A 16,721-nucleotide genomic window follows, 5' to 3' on the forward strand; every position below is an offset into this window, starting at 1 on the left:
TTAAGATAACAAACAGCCAGTTGTGGCATGAATACCAAAGGTTCACCATCACTGTCCTAGGTCAACACTATCTGTTGGGGAAGGGGAACCAATAATCCTGGTCCTCTCAATTCCTCCACAAGTGCTCTAGCAAAGTTAGAATCCTTGTCTAAGAAACAGTAATTTTGGGCCAGGGATTTAGCTCAGTGGTTTGGGGATTTAGCTCAGTGGTTTCACTGCCTACTGCACAAGCGCAAGGACCCAAGTTCAATCCCAGGTACCAAAAAAAAAAAAAAAAAAAAAAAAAAACCCCAGTGATTCTGAAGTCCACGTGCTTCATCACTAGGCTGCACTGCTTTCCAACAAAGAACAAAACCCTTCAGATCTCTTTTTCCTTCTTGCTCCATGCTCCACAAGCACTCCCAGCATCTGAACAAACAGTTGTAAGAACTAAGAGAAATCAAGTGATATTGTCCAGACATGAAATTTTCCTTTTTCCATACTTTCATTTCTAATTCAGCCAAGTTTAGGGAGATAATTTTTCAAAATTCTTTTATTACAAAACAGAAGTAAAGGGCAAGTGATAAAATTCTGTCTGATCCAAGCAATAACTTCAAGTAGTAAAAATCTTTTTTTTTTGGTACCGGGGATCGAACTTGGGTCCTTGCGCTTGCGCAGCAGGTAGTGAAACCACTGAGCTAAATCCCTGGCCTGGTAAAAATCTTGACACAACAAACATCTGCCTGTTACACTGGAGATGAGAGGAGCACTAATAATTAGCCATTATTTATTTCTGTCCAGATAGAAACAAATTAATGAGACTAGACAATACAGAATTTTCATTTAGTGAGAGCCCCAAATAAAAGGAGGACCATAAAAACTGAAGTAGCCCCAATTTATCTTACCTGAAAAACCAGAAAATTTCCGGGGATTGGTACTGGTGACAAATGAGGAGCCTTTCACTGGGGAAGTCACCTGGCCAGCGGCTGTCAACTTAGCCTGAACAACAGCTTTTTTCTTTGGTGTACTTGCTGCCTTAGAAGATAGATCTGTAGGGCCCCCAGAAAAGGAAAAATATCCTTCAGTGAAAGATCTCCGAGGAAGCTTCCAAAGATTCTATCCACTTCTCTTAGAGTTTAGTAAGTCACTATCACACTGCCCCAAGGCTGGCTGGTCACTGGCTGTACTTTTTGAGTGAAGGCAACAGGTAACAGGGTATTGGGCAGAGGAAAGGAAAGGCTGTTATGCAGAGAAGAGACCCAGTTACCATTTACCCCATAAGTAACTTAAATTTTCACCAGCGCTCTTCACCTCTTATCCCACATACAATAATCTCCAGAAGTGACAGGATTTTAAAGAAATCAGCAATCATATTGTGATAGATAAAACGTGGAAAGCCCAGGTGCATAGAATAATTCTAATTTATAAATGAAGCAAAAAGACAAAGATCACAGAGTATGTCCAGTTGGCATAGGCAGGCAAAGTCTAGCTGTTAACTTATAGGAGTAAAGCGACAATTTACCTGTATGTATTTCTCTTCCTCTGAATGAGAGATGGGTCAAGAAACAGAAAAGACTGAGGCTAAGAGCCAAGGCAGGGGAGGGTGGGTGGGGAACTTGAGAATGAAGCATATGTGTTATACTTTTCTCTCCTGGAACTCTCTCCCCTCAAGGAACAAGGATAGAATTTTAAGCTACTGTTCCATCCCGAACAGTGGCATGTACTATACTTAACTGAAGATATATTATTTTACAGACCCTTAAGGTCAAAGAGGTCCTGCAGCACTCAGATTTGCACGCACATGTGTGTGTGCATACCTCAGGCTAGCCTCAAGCTCATTATGTAGCCCAACCTGCACTGGAACTTGTGATCCTTCTGCTTCAACCTCCCAGGTACTAGGATCACAGGAGTGTCCCACACCTGGCTCAGATTTTTGTCTCTAATACCATTTTTCATTAATAGGAACCTGAGACTCCTCAGAACAATGGCTGATCCAATGGATAGATTAGGACACATATAAGACAAGACCAAAAGCATCTAGTTATGCCTGAGTACAGAAGTACTTTAAAACAATTTTTCAGCTGAGTATGGTGACTCACCCCTGTAATCCCAGTACTTGGGAGGCTAAAGGATGAGGATCACTTAAGAGTTTGATGCCAGCCTGGGGTACACAGTGAGTTCAAAGCTGGCCTGAACTACACAGCAAGACCTTGTCTCAAAAAGCCAAAAGAAAAACTTTCAAATTTTTTTCTTTTTGTTTTCTTGAAGCAGTGTCTCACTATGTGGTTCAGGGTGATCTTGAACTTGCAGTCTTTCCTCTGTCTCAGCCTCCCAGAATGCTGGGGTTATACCATACCTGGTTTAAACACTTTTTTAAAAAAGAAGGGTGAGTAGGGCTTCGTAGCACACACCAGTAATCTCAGTCCTCTGGGAGGTTGAGGCAGGAGAATCACAAGTTCCACCCCAGCCTGGGAAACTTAGTAAGACCCTATCTCAAAATTAAACAAAAGGGGTGGGGAAAAGCCCATAGCAGAGGTCCTGGGTTCACTCCCCAGCACCACAAAGTAAGTAAATAAATAAGCAAGCAAGCAAATAAATAAAAGGGGCTGGGGATTTAGCTCAGTGGTTCTGCTGCCTGCCTCACAAGCACAAGGTCCTGAGTTTGATCCCCGGTACTCTCCCCAAAATAAAAAAAGAAATAAAGAAAAAATTAAATAAATAAATAAATAAAGAGAGGGTTTACAAGACACAGAAGCCAGCTGAAGGAGCTAACTGACCAAATACAGGACAACTAAAAACTAAATTTAATACAATGAATTATAAACTACTAGGAAAAATTAGTAACCCATAAGTCTATATACATAATACACTGATAGATTAAAAAGGAGTGGCAGTGGATACTCTTTCTTCAAAAACATCAATGTCATTGGGGCCAGGGATTTAGCTCAGTGGTTTCACCGCCTGCTGTGCAAGCCCAAGGACCCGAGTTCGATCTCCGGTACCAAAAAAAAATGTCAATGTCATAAAGACTATGGAAATGTCCCAGATTAAAAAAAAAAGCCAAAAAGATATTACAACAAAATTTAATACCCAATCTGATCCTAATCTGGGATCCTATACTGGTGGAAGTAGGGGGGAAGCTCTGAAAGATAATGTTCAATCAATAGACCAAATAGTATACAGATAGTATATTAAAATATTATATGAAGGGTAAGTTTACTTAAGTTGTTATGTGATGGTCATGGAAGATAATATTTCTATTCTTAAAATCTATACACTGAATCAGGCAAAGTGGCACACACCTATAATCTGAGCACTCTGGGAGACTGAGGCAATGGATTGCAATTTTGAGCCCAGCCAAGCAATTTAGAGACTTAGTAAGGCTTTGTCTCAAAATGAAAAAACAAAAATAAAAAAGGGCTGGGGATATAGTTCAGTGCGAAGGCCCTGGGTTCAATCCCCAGTATTGCAAAAAAACAAAGGCACACTAAAGTATTTAAAGGTATAAAGGACCATGATGTATGCAACCTACTTTTAAATGGTTCAGGAAACAAAACTAAAAGAACTGTGTGTATGTGTGTAAGGGAAGAGGGTACATGAGCATAAATGATAAAAAGTAAACAGAGTAAAATATTAACAATCTGGGTAAAGAGAACATGAGTGTTCTTTGCACTATTTTTATTCTTATAACTTTTGTGAATCTAACATTATTTCCAAAGAAGTTTAAGAAAAGGAAAAAAAAACTAGATTCCAATCTCTGCATTCCTTTTTCTATAGGCACCAGCAAGATGAGAACGCTGTGTTCTCCACCCCACCTGCAATATGTTGAGTTATCTGTTCCTTCTCGCTATCTTCCAGTTCTTCCCAGCCTTCCAGCTCAGTGAGGTCTTCAATTTTTTTTGTGGTGGCCCGAGCTCGCTCCAGTTTCTCAAACATACATTTAATATGGTACCATTCTTTCATATCACCCCCAGATTCTGAGAATGGGTTGGGTACCACTTTGCCAATTCGGCATATGCCCTTCACAATCTTTTCTTTGCATTTTTTGCAGCCAGCTGTGCCGCGCTTAGCATAGTCCACACAGAATCGTTGCTCAGCCATCTCACATGGGCCACTGCAGAGTCCCACATGCGACCCTGGCAAGAAAATGAAACAGGTGGCTTGTGGTCTTAGATGGCCTCCCTGCAAAGGCAGAATAGGCTTTCTTCTCTGGAGGAGGAAGTGCCCATGAAGCAGATCTGTTCTTGACCAACTACTGAGCTGTCTTATGCCAGACCAATGAGACTGTTCTCGGAATGAACACAGCTCTTTTCGTCCAAGTGCTTGGAGGTTTCGTGAGAAGAGGATCTTGAAAGTCAAAGTCATATAGCTGCATAAAAAGTAGGAGACAATAAAAAAAAAAAGGGAGAGAGAGATTCTCAAAGGCCAGAATCTCATACAGTCCTTGCTGACTAAACAAATACTTCCCGAAGCATTAAAGATTTATTGCCTAGGATGAAGTGTTTCAATACAGGAAAATCCAGTCTCAGAAAGGGTGTTCAATTATCTAATGTACACAAATAAATCTACTAAATTGCAATGAAGAGAATCCAAATAACATAAAAGCTTTTTCAGCCCATCACAATATGTGATACTCATAATGGATGATGACCTTTAAGTATTAAAAGATCCTGAAGTTTCTTTTTAATCATCAAGAAAAATTAATTATGTTCATGAAGTTTTCATAAGTACAATACATATACCATCCTCAGAAAACAAGCAAGCCACTATACAGATTTGTGCTTTAAACAGCAGCTTTTCTTTGAGAGGCAGCTATACAGAGCCTACAACCAGACTGCTTGGACTCAAATGCTAGCCTGGCCACTTATTACCTGGGTCTCCTTGGTGGGTTACTTAAACCTTTCTGTTCCTCAGTTTCCTAATCTGTAAAATACAGCTAGCAATAGCACCTAACTAAGGAGATTGTTACTCTAAATAAGTGAAGCCCTTGAAAACAGAGTTGGGAACACAAGCAAGGGCTCAATAAATATTAGATGTTACTGTCATCAGTGAAGATGTTAAGTTTTAAGCAGAGGCTCTTTATGTACAATTAACCTGTTTAATTCTGTAGGGAATGCTGAAGTAACTGCACAGTAAGAATCAAAGGAATTGATAAATAAATTTAAATGTAAACAATGATTACATCCACACCTTATATTCATATTTTGAAAATCTTTATAGTTCTAATATTAAATATACTAGAAGTTATTTTCAGTCTGTATACGGCTATGAAGTGAAATTGCTATTGCCACATAAAGTGTGGGCGTCCCTTACTACAGTGCCACAGGTGCAGAGCAAAGCAGGACCTTGCAATCAGAGGTGGAAAGCAAGCCTAAGCCTGCCAATCCAACCTGGGGTTGCTACTCAACTGAGTCTTAACTGAGACTCCCTAGTCTTGGTTATCTTTTTTTTTTTTTTTTTTTTTTTGGTACCAGGGATCGAACTCGGGACCCTGCGCTTTCGAGGCAGGATGAGCTAAATCCCAGACCCCTCAGTTATCTTATTTCTGTAACAGAGGAAATAAGACCTACCTCACGGGGTGGCTGGGAAAATTACAATGAATCCATGGACTGGATGGGGGGGCGGGTTGGGTTCTTAACTGCCTGAAAATATAGACAAGTATGTACATTTAAAAATGTACGTTTTGGGGGAAAGGTCTGTAACTTTCGTGAGATTCACAAAGCGCAGCATAACCCCGAGTTTAAGAAGCACCGCGGGGTAAGGATGGCAGCATTCAGAATCAGCCGGACTTCATGGCTGTCCTTAGAGGGTCGCCTTAGAGCGCAGCCCCTCCAAGCCCGGCACGATCCAGGAGAATAATGAAAGGAGCAGACACATGGAGGCTCGTTGGGCGCCGGGCCACGAGGCGGCACAATGCGGCTGTGCGTGACCATCGGTCCCATCCGCCCACCAGGGCCGCGAGAGGCCTCCTTGCTCTTCCCGGGGAACGTCCGCGGAGCCTTGGGGGAGTCGACAGGGGCCGCGTGGCGGGGCGGGCACCGGGGCGGGCACCGGGGCGGAGGGGCGTGGACCGGCGGAGCTGCCGTGGGGGACGTGCGCGGGCGGGACGCGTGAGCTCGCCAGCCCCGTCAAAGCGCACCCGCTTACCCACGCGGTTCGGGTCCTGGGGAGCCGAGGGCCTCCAGAGGGCTCCCGGGGGGCCGCCACGTCACGGCGAGGGTGTGCCCCCTGGCTCTGCGGGCGGGGTAGGAGCCGGGGCTGCTCCAGGGCCGCGCCGCGCCGCGTTCCGGGCTGCTTCCCTCCCCAAGCTGCGCCCGCCGCGCCGACCCTCACTTACCTCCCGGGCTCCGGCGCTCGGGACAGGGCTCAAGACCAGGCGCCCACAGGCCGCGGGCAGCCCATGGCGGTTGGAGCGCCTGTCTCTTTAAATACGGGTCCTTGAGAGGGCGGCAGCACGCAGGCGCAACAGCCAAGGGCAGAGCAGCGTATCGTGACACGCCCCGCCTCCGTGCCGCCACGTGGAACTGGGTCTGGTTTTGCAGTGTGTTGTGGGGTTGGTGCTCCTAAAGGCGCTCCGCAGCCCAAACTTCCGGGGAAATCCCTTACACTTTCTCTTAATTGTTAGAGATCAGTCCTTAAAGGTGTTGGGTGAGACACTATTGTAATGAGCTTGGGGATGGGCTGGCGATTTAGCTCAGTGGTTCGCAAGGTCCTAAGGTCGATACCCGGTACCAAAAAAAAAAAAAAAAGAAAAAAAAAGAAAGCTTGAGGAACGCAAAGATCGCGTCAGACCTGTGTTTTCTATGTCCCTCTACGTGTCCCGCCCAGTGCCTGACATATGGCAAATATTCAGTGACTGAAGGACTGGGAGAGGCATGAACTAGATAGTAGAAAGATAGGTACAAAGTGTGAAGAAGGACAGTTGTGAAGAAAAACCCCTTGGTTATGTGTTGTTTGAGTGTACTCTCCTAAATCTGAAGTCCTGTTTATGAGACTTGGGGTTGGTTGTTTCTGTAACAATACCAGCCTCAAAAAAGGAAAGTGACTATTCAGAGTCTGGAAAGAGCAAGCAATTGGGCCTTGTTAGGTAAGCAAAGAACAGATCCCAGAGGGAATTCTGGGCTGTGTGCTGAGGACTCTGGCCTTTATTCTGTGGGAGCGGGAGCGTGGTGTAGGGTCCTGAGGAGTGGTGATAACTGTTGAAGCTGTACAGGGTTAACAGGCAAGGCTTTTTGTAGTGTGACCCACGTAAGAGATGCAGATGGGCTAAACAAATTCAGTTGTTGAGTGGAGAAGAGGTTGTGTATTTGAAAATCATTTAAATTTCCAAATTGTCTTCTAAATAACGGGCACATTTATCAGTTGAGATAGGATGACTTGAGAAAGCAAGTAGATAATGAGGCTATCAATTGAACTAGAAAATGAGAGGGGAATTGGGCATGGTGGTGCACTCTCGGGAGGCTGAGGCAGGAGGATTGCAGGGAATTTGAGGCCAGCCTGAACTACATAGCGAGACTGTATTTAAAAAAAAAAAGAAAAAAAGGGAAATGAGAGGGGAGGAGATACTGGGGTAAAAGGATGAATTTTGTTTTGGGTATATTAAATTTGGATGGCTGAGGCCGACTGTGAATCCACTGTTTGAAGTGGGATAAAGCCTCTTTCTCTTTTCTCTAATGTGCTGCAGAATGAATAGGGGCTTTGGAAATGGAAGGTCTTGGGAAGCCCACCCAAGCCCTAACTCCAGTGATTCTAAACATATCTCTACAACTGCACTGACTACATTTTTATTTGAAAAATCTTCCTTCGATCCCTGGCACCAAAAAAAAAAAATCTAATTACATGTTGAGTGATCTTTTTTGAAATGTTGGGTTAAATAAATTATTCAAATTCATTTCACCTGTTTTATTATTACTTTTTGAAACTAGCAGCTGGAAAATATGAAACTGCATACTTCACTTACATTATACAGTAGTGATCAAAATATACTGTGAATGTTTAAATTTTTAAAAAGTTTTAGTACAGTAAAAGACATATCCCCCTCAAAATGTTCTTCAATTTGAACATACTTATTCCATGTTTCTTGCCACTTTCTTTTTTTTTTTTTTTTGGTACCGGGGATCGTTGAATTTGGGACCTTGCACTTGTGAGGCAGGCGGCGGAACCACTGAGCCAAATCCCCAGCCTTTGTTTTTTGAGACAGGATCTCACCATGTAGTTCAAACTGGCCTTGAACTCACTATGTAGTCCAGGCTGGCCTTGAACTCTCAGCAGTCCTCCTGCCTGGGCCTCCTGAGTCCTGGGGTTACACACATGTGTGTGCCACCACACCCAGCTCTTGTCATTTTCTGAAGCAGTTCTGCAAGTCCTCTCTTGTGAGTGTCTTTAAAAGGTGTGATCAAAAGTAAGGTGGATGCTGCTGCCTAGTGCCAACCAACAGAAAGACAACAGGCTCCTGAAAACATTAGTGTGTCCTCACCTGCCTTATTCACCAGGTCTGGCACCGGGACTTCTGGCTCTTATTCAAAGTCAAAATGACCATGAAAGGCAAGTGTTTTGAATCAGGTCAGGACATCAAGACAGCCAGGACAGTGCAACTAAAGACATTCATGAAAGAGGACTTCTAGAACTGCTTCAGAAAGTGTCAAGAATGATAGGATAAGTGTGCTAGAAGAAAGGGGAAGTATTTCAAGGAACATTAATGGCAATGTGCCTTTTACTGTAATTTTCAAAAGTTTGAACATTCATTGTATATTTTGTGATCATACCTGTTATTTCTGTTGGACAGCACTGCCCCTGGATTTAAGACCTATTTGTGGAGGGTAGTATCTGTGCCTTATGAATCTTTATTTATTTATTTGGTACTGGGGATTGAAACCAGGGCCTTAGCACTGAGTTTTATCCCCAGCTGTTTTTTAGCTTTTATTTTGAGATAGGGTCTCACTAAGTCAATAATTGTACAGTCTTGGGTCAAACTTCAGATCCTTCTGCTTCAGCTGCCCAGGGTGCAGGGATTATAAGCATGCACCACCATGCCTGGCTCTTCTGTGTCTTTTTATCGCAGTGCACAGCATATATTTCTGTGGTGACCATCTGAATAAACAAATGAAGCCCATGAGTGACTGAAATGTGAAATGGGTAAATGAAAGTCTGAAAGTGGTTAAGATCCCTTAGGAGGTTGTTTATGGTGTCTTTAACAATGTTTGATGTAAATTTGCAAAAAGGCTCAGGGTCTAGTGATTGTTTTGCTTGACTAGAGCTCCATGGCACCCCAGTGATCTCTGAGTCGGGTCCCCTGCTGTGTAGTGGAAGTAGATGTAGAAGCTGGCACTTGTTGTTTCTTTAGAAGGAGGGGGACTGCTCTTCCAAGGGAGGAGAATGATGTAAGTGTGGAGGAAAATGGGCTTTGTGATAACACAGATGGTTGAATTATGTTCTATCACTACATGTGTAAACTTCATCTGTTTTCTTCTCAGCACATTAGTTTTCATGGTGAAGTGGGATAGTTTCACAATTTACATTCAGTTCTACAAATGATCCATTTTGAATTAATTGTTGTGAAAATGTACACTCTGTTATCTAGATACCTACATACATACCTTTGTTTTGTTTGTTTGTTTTGGTACCGGGGATTAAAAGCAGGCGACAGAACCACTGAGCTAAATCCCCAGCCCTACTTCATTTTATCTTTTATTTGTTTTATTTATAATTTGGGTTTCTCATATAAGAGAAAGATTGATTTATTTCACTTAACATTATGGTCTCAAGGAGCATCCATTTTCCTATAAATGACTCAATCTTATAAATGGCATAGTAGTACTCTATTGTGTGTAAATACCACATTTTCTTTATCTATTCATCTGTTCATGAACATACAGGCTGTTGCCCAGATTTAGCATTATCAGTTGTACTGGTATAAACACAGGTTTGAATGTATCACTGTAATGTGATGTCTTTAACTCTTTAGGGAAGGTATCTAAAAGGGAGTAGCTGGGTCAAATGGAATCTCTTAAGGTTTTTTTGAATACTAATTTCCAAAGTGATTGTACTAGTTTACATGCCCACCAACAATGTAAAAGGGTTGCTTTTTTACCCCCACAGCCTTGCCACCATTTGTTATTATTTGATTTCTTTTAAACTTTTTTTTTTGGGGGGGGGTACCAGGGATTGAATTTGGGTCCTTGTGCTTGTGAGGCAGGCGGTGGAACCACTGAGCTAAATCCCTGGCCATTATTTGATTTCTTGATGATGGCCATTCTTTCTGGGGTAAGATGGAATCTCAATGTTGTTTTAATTTGCATTTCTCTAATGGCCAGTGGTATTGAACATTTGTTCATGTATTTATTGGTTATTTATACTTTTTCTTCTCAGAAGTGTCAATTCATTTCACTTGCCCATTTTTTGATTGGGTCTTTTATTTTTGGGAATCTAATGTTTTGGGGTTCTTTTTATAATCTAGATATTATTCCTCTGTTTGAGGAATATCTTTTCCTCTGTTTGAGGAAAAACTTTTTCCCCATTCTGTAGGTTTCACTGTATTGGTTGTTTCTTTTGGTGTGGAGAAGCTTTTTAATCTGACGTGACCCCATTTATTGATTCTTGGTACTGTTTCCTATGCAATTGGGTTCTGTTCAGAAAGTCCTTGCCTATGCCTATGATTTCAAGGATTTTTGTCTATTTTATCTTCCAGCAAATTAAATGTTTCTGTTTTAGTCTGTAGTTCTTTGGTCCATTTTTATTTTAGCTTAGAAGATGATGAGAGATAAGGGTCTGAATTCAATCTTTTCCACGTGGATAACCAGTTTCCCTAACACCATTTATTAGAGAGGCTATCTTCCCTCTAGTGGCCTCTTTGTCAAGGATCAAATAGTTGAATGTGCTTGGGATTGTTTCTGTATCCTCTTTTCTGTTCCATTGATCCTTTATGTTTGTTTTTGTACCAGTACCATGCTATTTTTGTCGCTGTAGCTTTGTAATAGAACTTCAAGTCCAGGATTGTGATGCCTCCCACTTTGCTTTTGCTGCCCAGGATTGGTTTTGCTTTTCTGGGTCTTTTCTGGATCCATATGAGTTTTAGGATTGTTTTCTCCAGTTCTGTGAAGAATGATGTTGGAATTTTGATTGGGATTGGATTAAATCTGCTTATCAGTTTTGGAAGTATGGTTCTGCCTATCCAGGAACAGGGGATATTTTTCCATTTTATGATGTCCTCTTCAATTTTGTCTTTCAAAGTATTGTAGTTTTTGCTGTAGAAGTCTTTCATTTCCTCAGGTTAATTGCTAAGTATTCAATTTTTCTTGGTGCTATTTTTTCCTAATTTCTTTGTCAGTGGGTTCATTATTAGTGTATAGGAATGCTATTGATTTTTGTGTATTGATTTTGAATCCTGCTACATTGCATTTGAATTTATTGCAGACCCTTTTATGAAAGCTGACACTAGAGAAGTACTCAGTGCATGTTATTGTTAATAAGTATTATTGGTGCTTTGTATGTGACAGACACTGAGAAATGTGTGTTTGTGTTTACTTAATCTTTGTAGTAAAGAATTTAATACAAAAAAAATCTTTGTAGTAATCTCAGGAGCAATTCTACATAATTTTGGGGAAAATCATTTTACAATTAAATTATGATTAGGCCTAGTTTTCCTCCCTGCAGGCCGGCTATGGCATGTCAAGACATAACTCCATTTTTGCTTCTGATCACAGCTGAAACCTCAAACCTCAGTGGTTCCCTTGATGCTGTTACACTCCAGGGCAGGATTGTATCAGCTAAAGACATCCTGGTTCCTTGAGAACCAAGTAGTAAGAGAAAGGTTTCACCTGAGGAGGGACAAATTCCTTATCAGCTTAACTCCTCCCACCTACTATTGTAAGAATGCTCTCCTTCAATCCTCCTCAACAAAAGAACCTTGTGACCTAAGATCTTCATCAGCATAAGATCCTCATCTACATAGGATTCCCTCTGCGTACCCAATAAATGATGGCTAGTTCAGAGAGTTTCTATCTCTACCCACTTCGAGGCACTGACCTCCAGCCCCCCATATACTTTGAAATTATGTAAGTCTTTGTAGTCTTTTTTTCTGTAGCCCTTGCCACCCCCCTTTCTAGGCAGTCAGTGGATTGATCACCCTCCGATACAGGAAGACTAAGAAGCAGGTTCCATCATTATCTCAACAGATCAGATAAGTTGGTAGATTTATAGTTTCAAGCACTGGTTTCTGCCACTGCAGAATTACCTAAAGAACTTGTTTAGGGTGCTACTTCCAGTGCCTCACTTAGACCCAGCAACATAGAATCTCCTGGAATAAGCCAGGATAGGGCATTGGAGGTAGTTAGGTAAGGGAATCATTGTCTTAGAGATGGGCCAGTTTGGGCTGAGTGAGGTAACCCTTTGTCCAAAACCTGCGCACTGATGCCTGATACTGCAGATGCTGGCAGTGTCAGTGCTGGTAGGTGTCTACCTACCCAAGCATTTATCCAAAATTTAAACTCTCTTACTTTAAAATCCTGAGCTGCCTTTGGGATGTGTCAGAAGAATGTCTGGTCAAGCAGAATCTGACTACTTAACCTAACTTGGATTTTAGCTGTTTCATTTGTTTTCTAATTCTTAAATTTCTGGGTAGTAGGTATAGGTCATTTGTTATGTTACATTTCTACACCTTTATGTATGCTTTTTTTGTTGTTGTTAAATTCTTTTATTGGTACATTTTAGGTATACAACACAATTACATTTCTCATTGGGAAACAATGGTCTTTTTTTTTTTTTTTTTTGGTACTGGGGATCAAACTCAGGACCTTGCTCTTGCAAGGCAGGCGCCGGAACACTGAGCTAAATCCCCGGCCCTATGTATGCTTATATTTTATAATTAAGCCTTTTAAAAATTAAAAACACATCAAAAAAAGGCATGAGAAGGGCCAGGGATTTAGCTCAATGGTTCCGCCGCCTGCCTTGCAAGTGCAAGAAACAGAGTTCCATCCCCAGTACAAAAAAAAAAAAAAAGGGCATGAGGTCACCCACCACAATGAGTTTTAAAAGCAACTTTTAGGACTACTACAAGGAATAAAATTCAGAGTCCTTAAGTATTAGGTGTTCTAAAAAAGAAAAAAAAAAGGAAGATGTCTCATTTTCCACTCTGTCTCCTTTGGAGGGGACTAGAACCTGTGGTTTGAAGTACCACCCATAACTGCAAGAAAAATCAAATTAAGTGAAAGAATTGTTCAGTTTTGACAGTCATCATCATCATTCCCCAACTGTGGAAGAAAAAGCTTTTCCAGAAACAAATTTGCTCTTCTCCTTTCCCATTCTTGTTTTCGATTTTTGAGTGGGAGCCTTAACTCCTTAGGGCCACATATGAGATCCTTTATAATTTAGCCCCAGTGGATTTCTGTCCTGTCTCCCACCACTTCATTCCATGACTTGGAACTAGTATTTCTGTGACTCTTTGTCTTTGTCCACAGTACTCTTCCCTCCTTCACTGCTTGGTAAAGTCTTGCTTATCCTTCTAAGCCTAGCTGAAATTTTACATCCTCAGAAGCCTCTCTCAACCCTCCACCACACAGTTGTCCCCTCCAATAGTTGCCACTTACTCAATGTGTTGTACAAACATTATATTTCTGAATATATTATAGTTAATGTCTGGAGTCATGTTTCGTTAACATTGGAGTGGGTGGTGTTGGTGGTAGCCCTGGCATTTGGGGGTTGATATTAGGGATGCTAGTAAACATTACAATACACAGAACAGCCCACCACACTCACTCCCAAGAATTATCTAGGTCCCAATGCCAGTACTGCAGAAGTTGAGAACCCTGATCTAAACTGAGATGCCTTGGTTCAACATCATATTCATCTTTGAAAATTCCCAGGACCCCTCAAATGGTAGATTCTTAGCAAACGTCAAATATACAAATGAGAGGGGATAAATGAATGGGAGCAAAGGAGATTACATCTTGTTGGGAAATACCATTATTTAACACAGGTCCTCTGCTACTTCTACATTATCCCAAAGGGAGCAAACTGCCCATCCAACCCTTTTCATTTTTCTTCAGATACCCTTTAGGGGTGGCAACATGGAGGAACGACAGTGCTCTGGAACAGGGAAGCTATGTAACAATAATGATTATGATAGCTAACACTGAGTGCTTATGTAATCCTTTCCAAGGGTAGCTCCCAATGACTTGAGGACCTCTCATGGGCGACATCTCTTAAAAATCCTACCCACTCCCCAACATCACCACACTGGGGACCAAGGTCTTGATACATGACAAACTATATCTGAATCAAAGCACTGGTGGATCCCAGACACTGTGTAACTGTTTTTCCCAGTTGGAATGTCTGGAACTGAAGTCATCATTCTTCCTCCCATCAGAGACCACAAAGGAATAAACTTCATTGCGGAAGAAAATGGTAAGCCAGGGTAAGGCGTATGTGGAAAGAATCAATGGATAGCAAATTTCACAAAATATGACTTCCCAGCTCAGTCAAGGTTTCTAATGAGTACTAAGTACCCTTAATCTTGACAGCAAACTTGCCTCGTCCTAAGTTTTGCTATTTTGGGGGATCCTGTCCCATTTTCCACATTTTACTATTACATATAGAAAGATGTAACTGAATTAGGTTACATCTAGATTTGCTAAGTGACCTTGGACAAGTCATTATAGATCTAAAGTTAGTAATTAGTTTTACTTCTCCAGTGGACGTTGAAAGTTGAAAACTGATGACAAAAAATATTTTCACTGCACATAAACATCAATATCAAATAATGATGCAGGTTAATAGTGAAAATAGGAGATTTTGGATTATTGCCTTGAACAAGTTGCTTCGTTCTGAGCCTGTTTTCCTTATCTGTAGAAGGAAGATATTATTTACTATGCAAGGTTTTGAGGATTGGTGATGGTATATGTCAAGCCCTAGCACAGTGCCAACACATGGTGAGTATCCCATAACTGGTAGCTATTATTAATAACCTGACCATTGATGCCACCTTATAACCATGCTTGACAATTAAACAATACACACAGAAGGAAAACAACCATCACCAGCATCAACGACCCAGTGTAGTCCTCTCCATTCCCCTAAAGGTGACTGCTGGCTCACAAGCATGCAAAGAACCCGCCAAATGGGGTTGTACAGGGGAGGTGCAGCCAGATGGAACTCAGTTCCTCCTCTGAGAGACTGGGAGTGCTTTTAGTGAAGGATAGCTGAGTGCAAAGATTCACTCTGAAATGGCTTTGACTGCCAAGTGACAGGAGGAGCAAACAAATGCATTGGTGAAGACTGAGAGCAGCTGGGAGGCAGTGTGTACTTGCTGACTCTTTGATCTTACCCGGCTACTGAATCATTTTCTTTCTCCCATTCTCCACTTAAGAGGCCTCCAGACAATCAGGGCTGCCTTGAGCTCCTGCTGACATATGGACATCCTTCTTTGCTTGCTTGGTGTCATGAGGAATTCCTATTAGCTGCTAAATGCCAAGGTGGCCCATTGCACTCTAGAGGCTGTTGTATATACCTCCTTGCATTGCTATGTGCTCAGCATAGGAAAAGATTTCATGTGTCAGACAAATAAGGGAGAAAAATAGCAGGAAAGGATTTTTTAGCCCTCTGTTCAACCCTGTTTTTTATATTGATTCCAACTTCCCGTGAGTCAGCTTTTTTTTTTTTTTTATCACTTTACTAAGCAACTTCCACCCATGTGGAAGTATTATTCATTCAACAGATATTTATTGGGCCCTATTAGGTACCTGGGATTATTTTAGGTTGTGACTAACCTAAGATAGTAAAAAGTTTAATGAATATGAATTCATTAAAATAGTGTGATAGTGGACAGGAGGTGGGGGATGGCTGTGTATGTCATCTGAGAAAGGGACATTGTGACCAGAAAGCTAGGCAGTGAAAGTAGAGAGGAAGAGTTTAGCAGCTAAAGTTAGAGAAGTAGTACAAACTGAGGAGAAACTGAGGGCCCATGGATCATTTCAGCCCTCATGGTTGTTTTAAAATTTCACTAAAATGAAAAAAAAAATCTTGATTTCCAGTATCTCTTGCAAATGAAAAATGACTTGGCTTCTGGGGGGCATGGTGGTCCGCACCTGTAATCCCAGTACTGGGGAGGCTGAGGCAGTGAGTTTGAGGCCAACCTGGGCTACATAATGAGTTCAAGGCCAGCCTGAACTACATAGGGAGACCCGGTCGGTCCGTCGCAAACCAAATCAAAACAAAACAAATTTAGCCAAGCCAACATGCCAGGCCTTGTTCTGGGATAAGAACAATTGCTTTCAATGTAGAACAATTATCTTGTCCTGTCTCGTTTTGTCTTCCTCAATGGGGCTTGTGTCTTTAGTTTGTAAGTGATATTTAGCAACCCAGGAGTCCCTTGTAGGCTTAATAGGGGCTTGGACTTTTCTTCTGTGTGATGGAAGCACAAATGAAGGGCTTTATGTATGTTTTGTTTTAGGATCTCCTTAAATTACTAAATTTCACAAGTTGGGCTAGGGTGGGGGGGAACTTGTGATTCTCCAGCTTCAGCCTTCCAGAGTGCTGGGATTACAAGTATGCACCACCATGTCCAGTCTACATGTTTTCATCTAAGATTTTAAAACATCACTCTGAGCTGGGTGTGCTGGCCTGTGGCTGTAATTTTAGGAGGCCGAGACAGGCGGATCACAAGTATGAGGCCAGCTTGGGCAACTGAGCAAGATGAGACTCTGAAAAATGGGAGTGGGGGCTAGAGATGTAGCTCAGCATTCCCTGGG

At 41.8% G+C, this 16,721-nt stretch overlaps 1 protein-coding gene across 14 annotated transcripts in view; it reads right to left on the reverse strand.

Annotated features, from left to right (window-relative positions):
* The window catches only part of Lig3 (DNA ligase 3), a 47,196-nt gene extending 40,739 nt beyond the window's left edge, over positions 1 to 6,457 (reverse strand). For 4 of the 14 annotated variants that reach the window (XR_002391157.2, XM_021248869.2, XM_087191383.1 and 1 more), the window contains exons 1-3: positions 5,550 to 6,014; positions 3,795 to 4,348; positions 885 to 1,028 (exon numbers count right to left, since the gene is read on the reverse strand). Coding sequence is in view for 13 of the 14 variants with exons in the window: in XM_021248869.2 (XP_021104528.1) it covers positions 885 to 1,028; positions 3,795 to 4,348; positions 5,550 to 5,647 (796 nt within the window). In the remaining variant the exon portion in view is untranslated. 14 annotated transcript variants of the gene reach the window in all.
* Positions 6,458 to 16,721: the final 10,264 nt, after the last annotated feature.

Source organism: Heterocephalus glaber, unplaced genomic scaffold (genome assembly GCF_053883595.1).
Source record: "Heterocephalus glaber isolate CG9 unplaced genomic scaffold, H.glaber_assembly_v1.0 deba00001564, whole genome shotgun sequence".
Taxonomy (NCBI): domain Eukaryota; kingdom Metazoa; phylum Chordata; class Mammalia; order Rodentia; family Bathyergidae; genus Heterocephalus; species Heterocephalus glaber.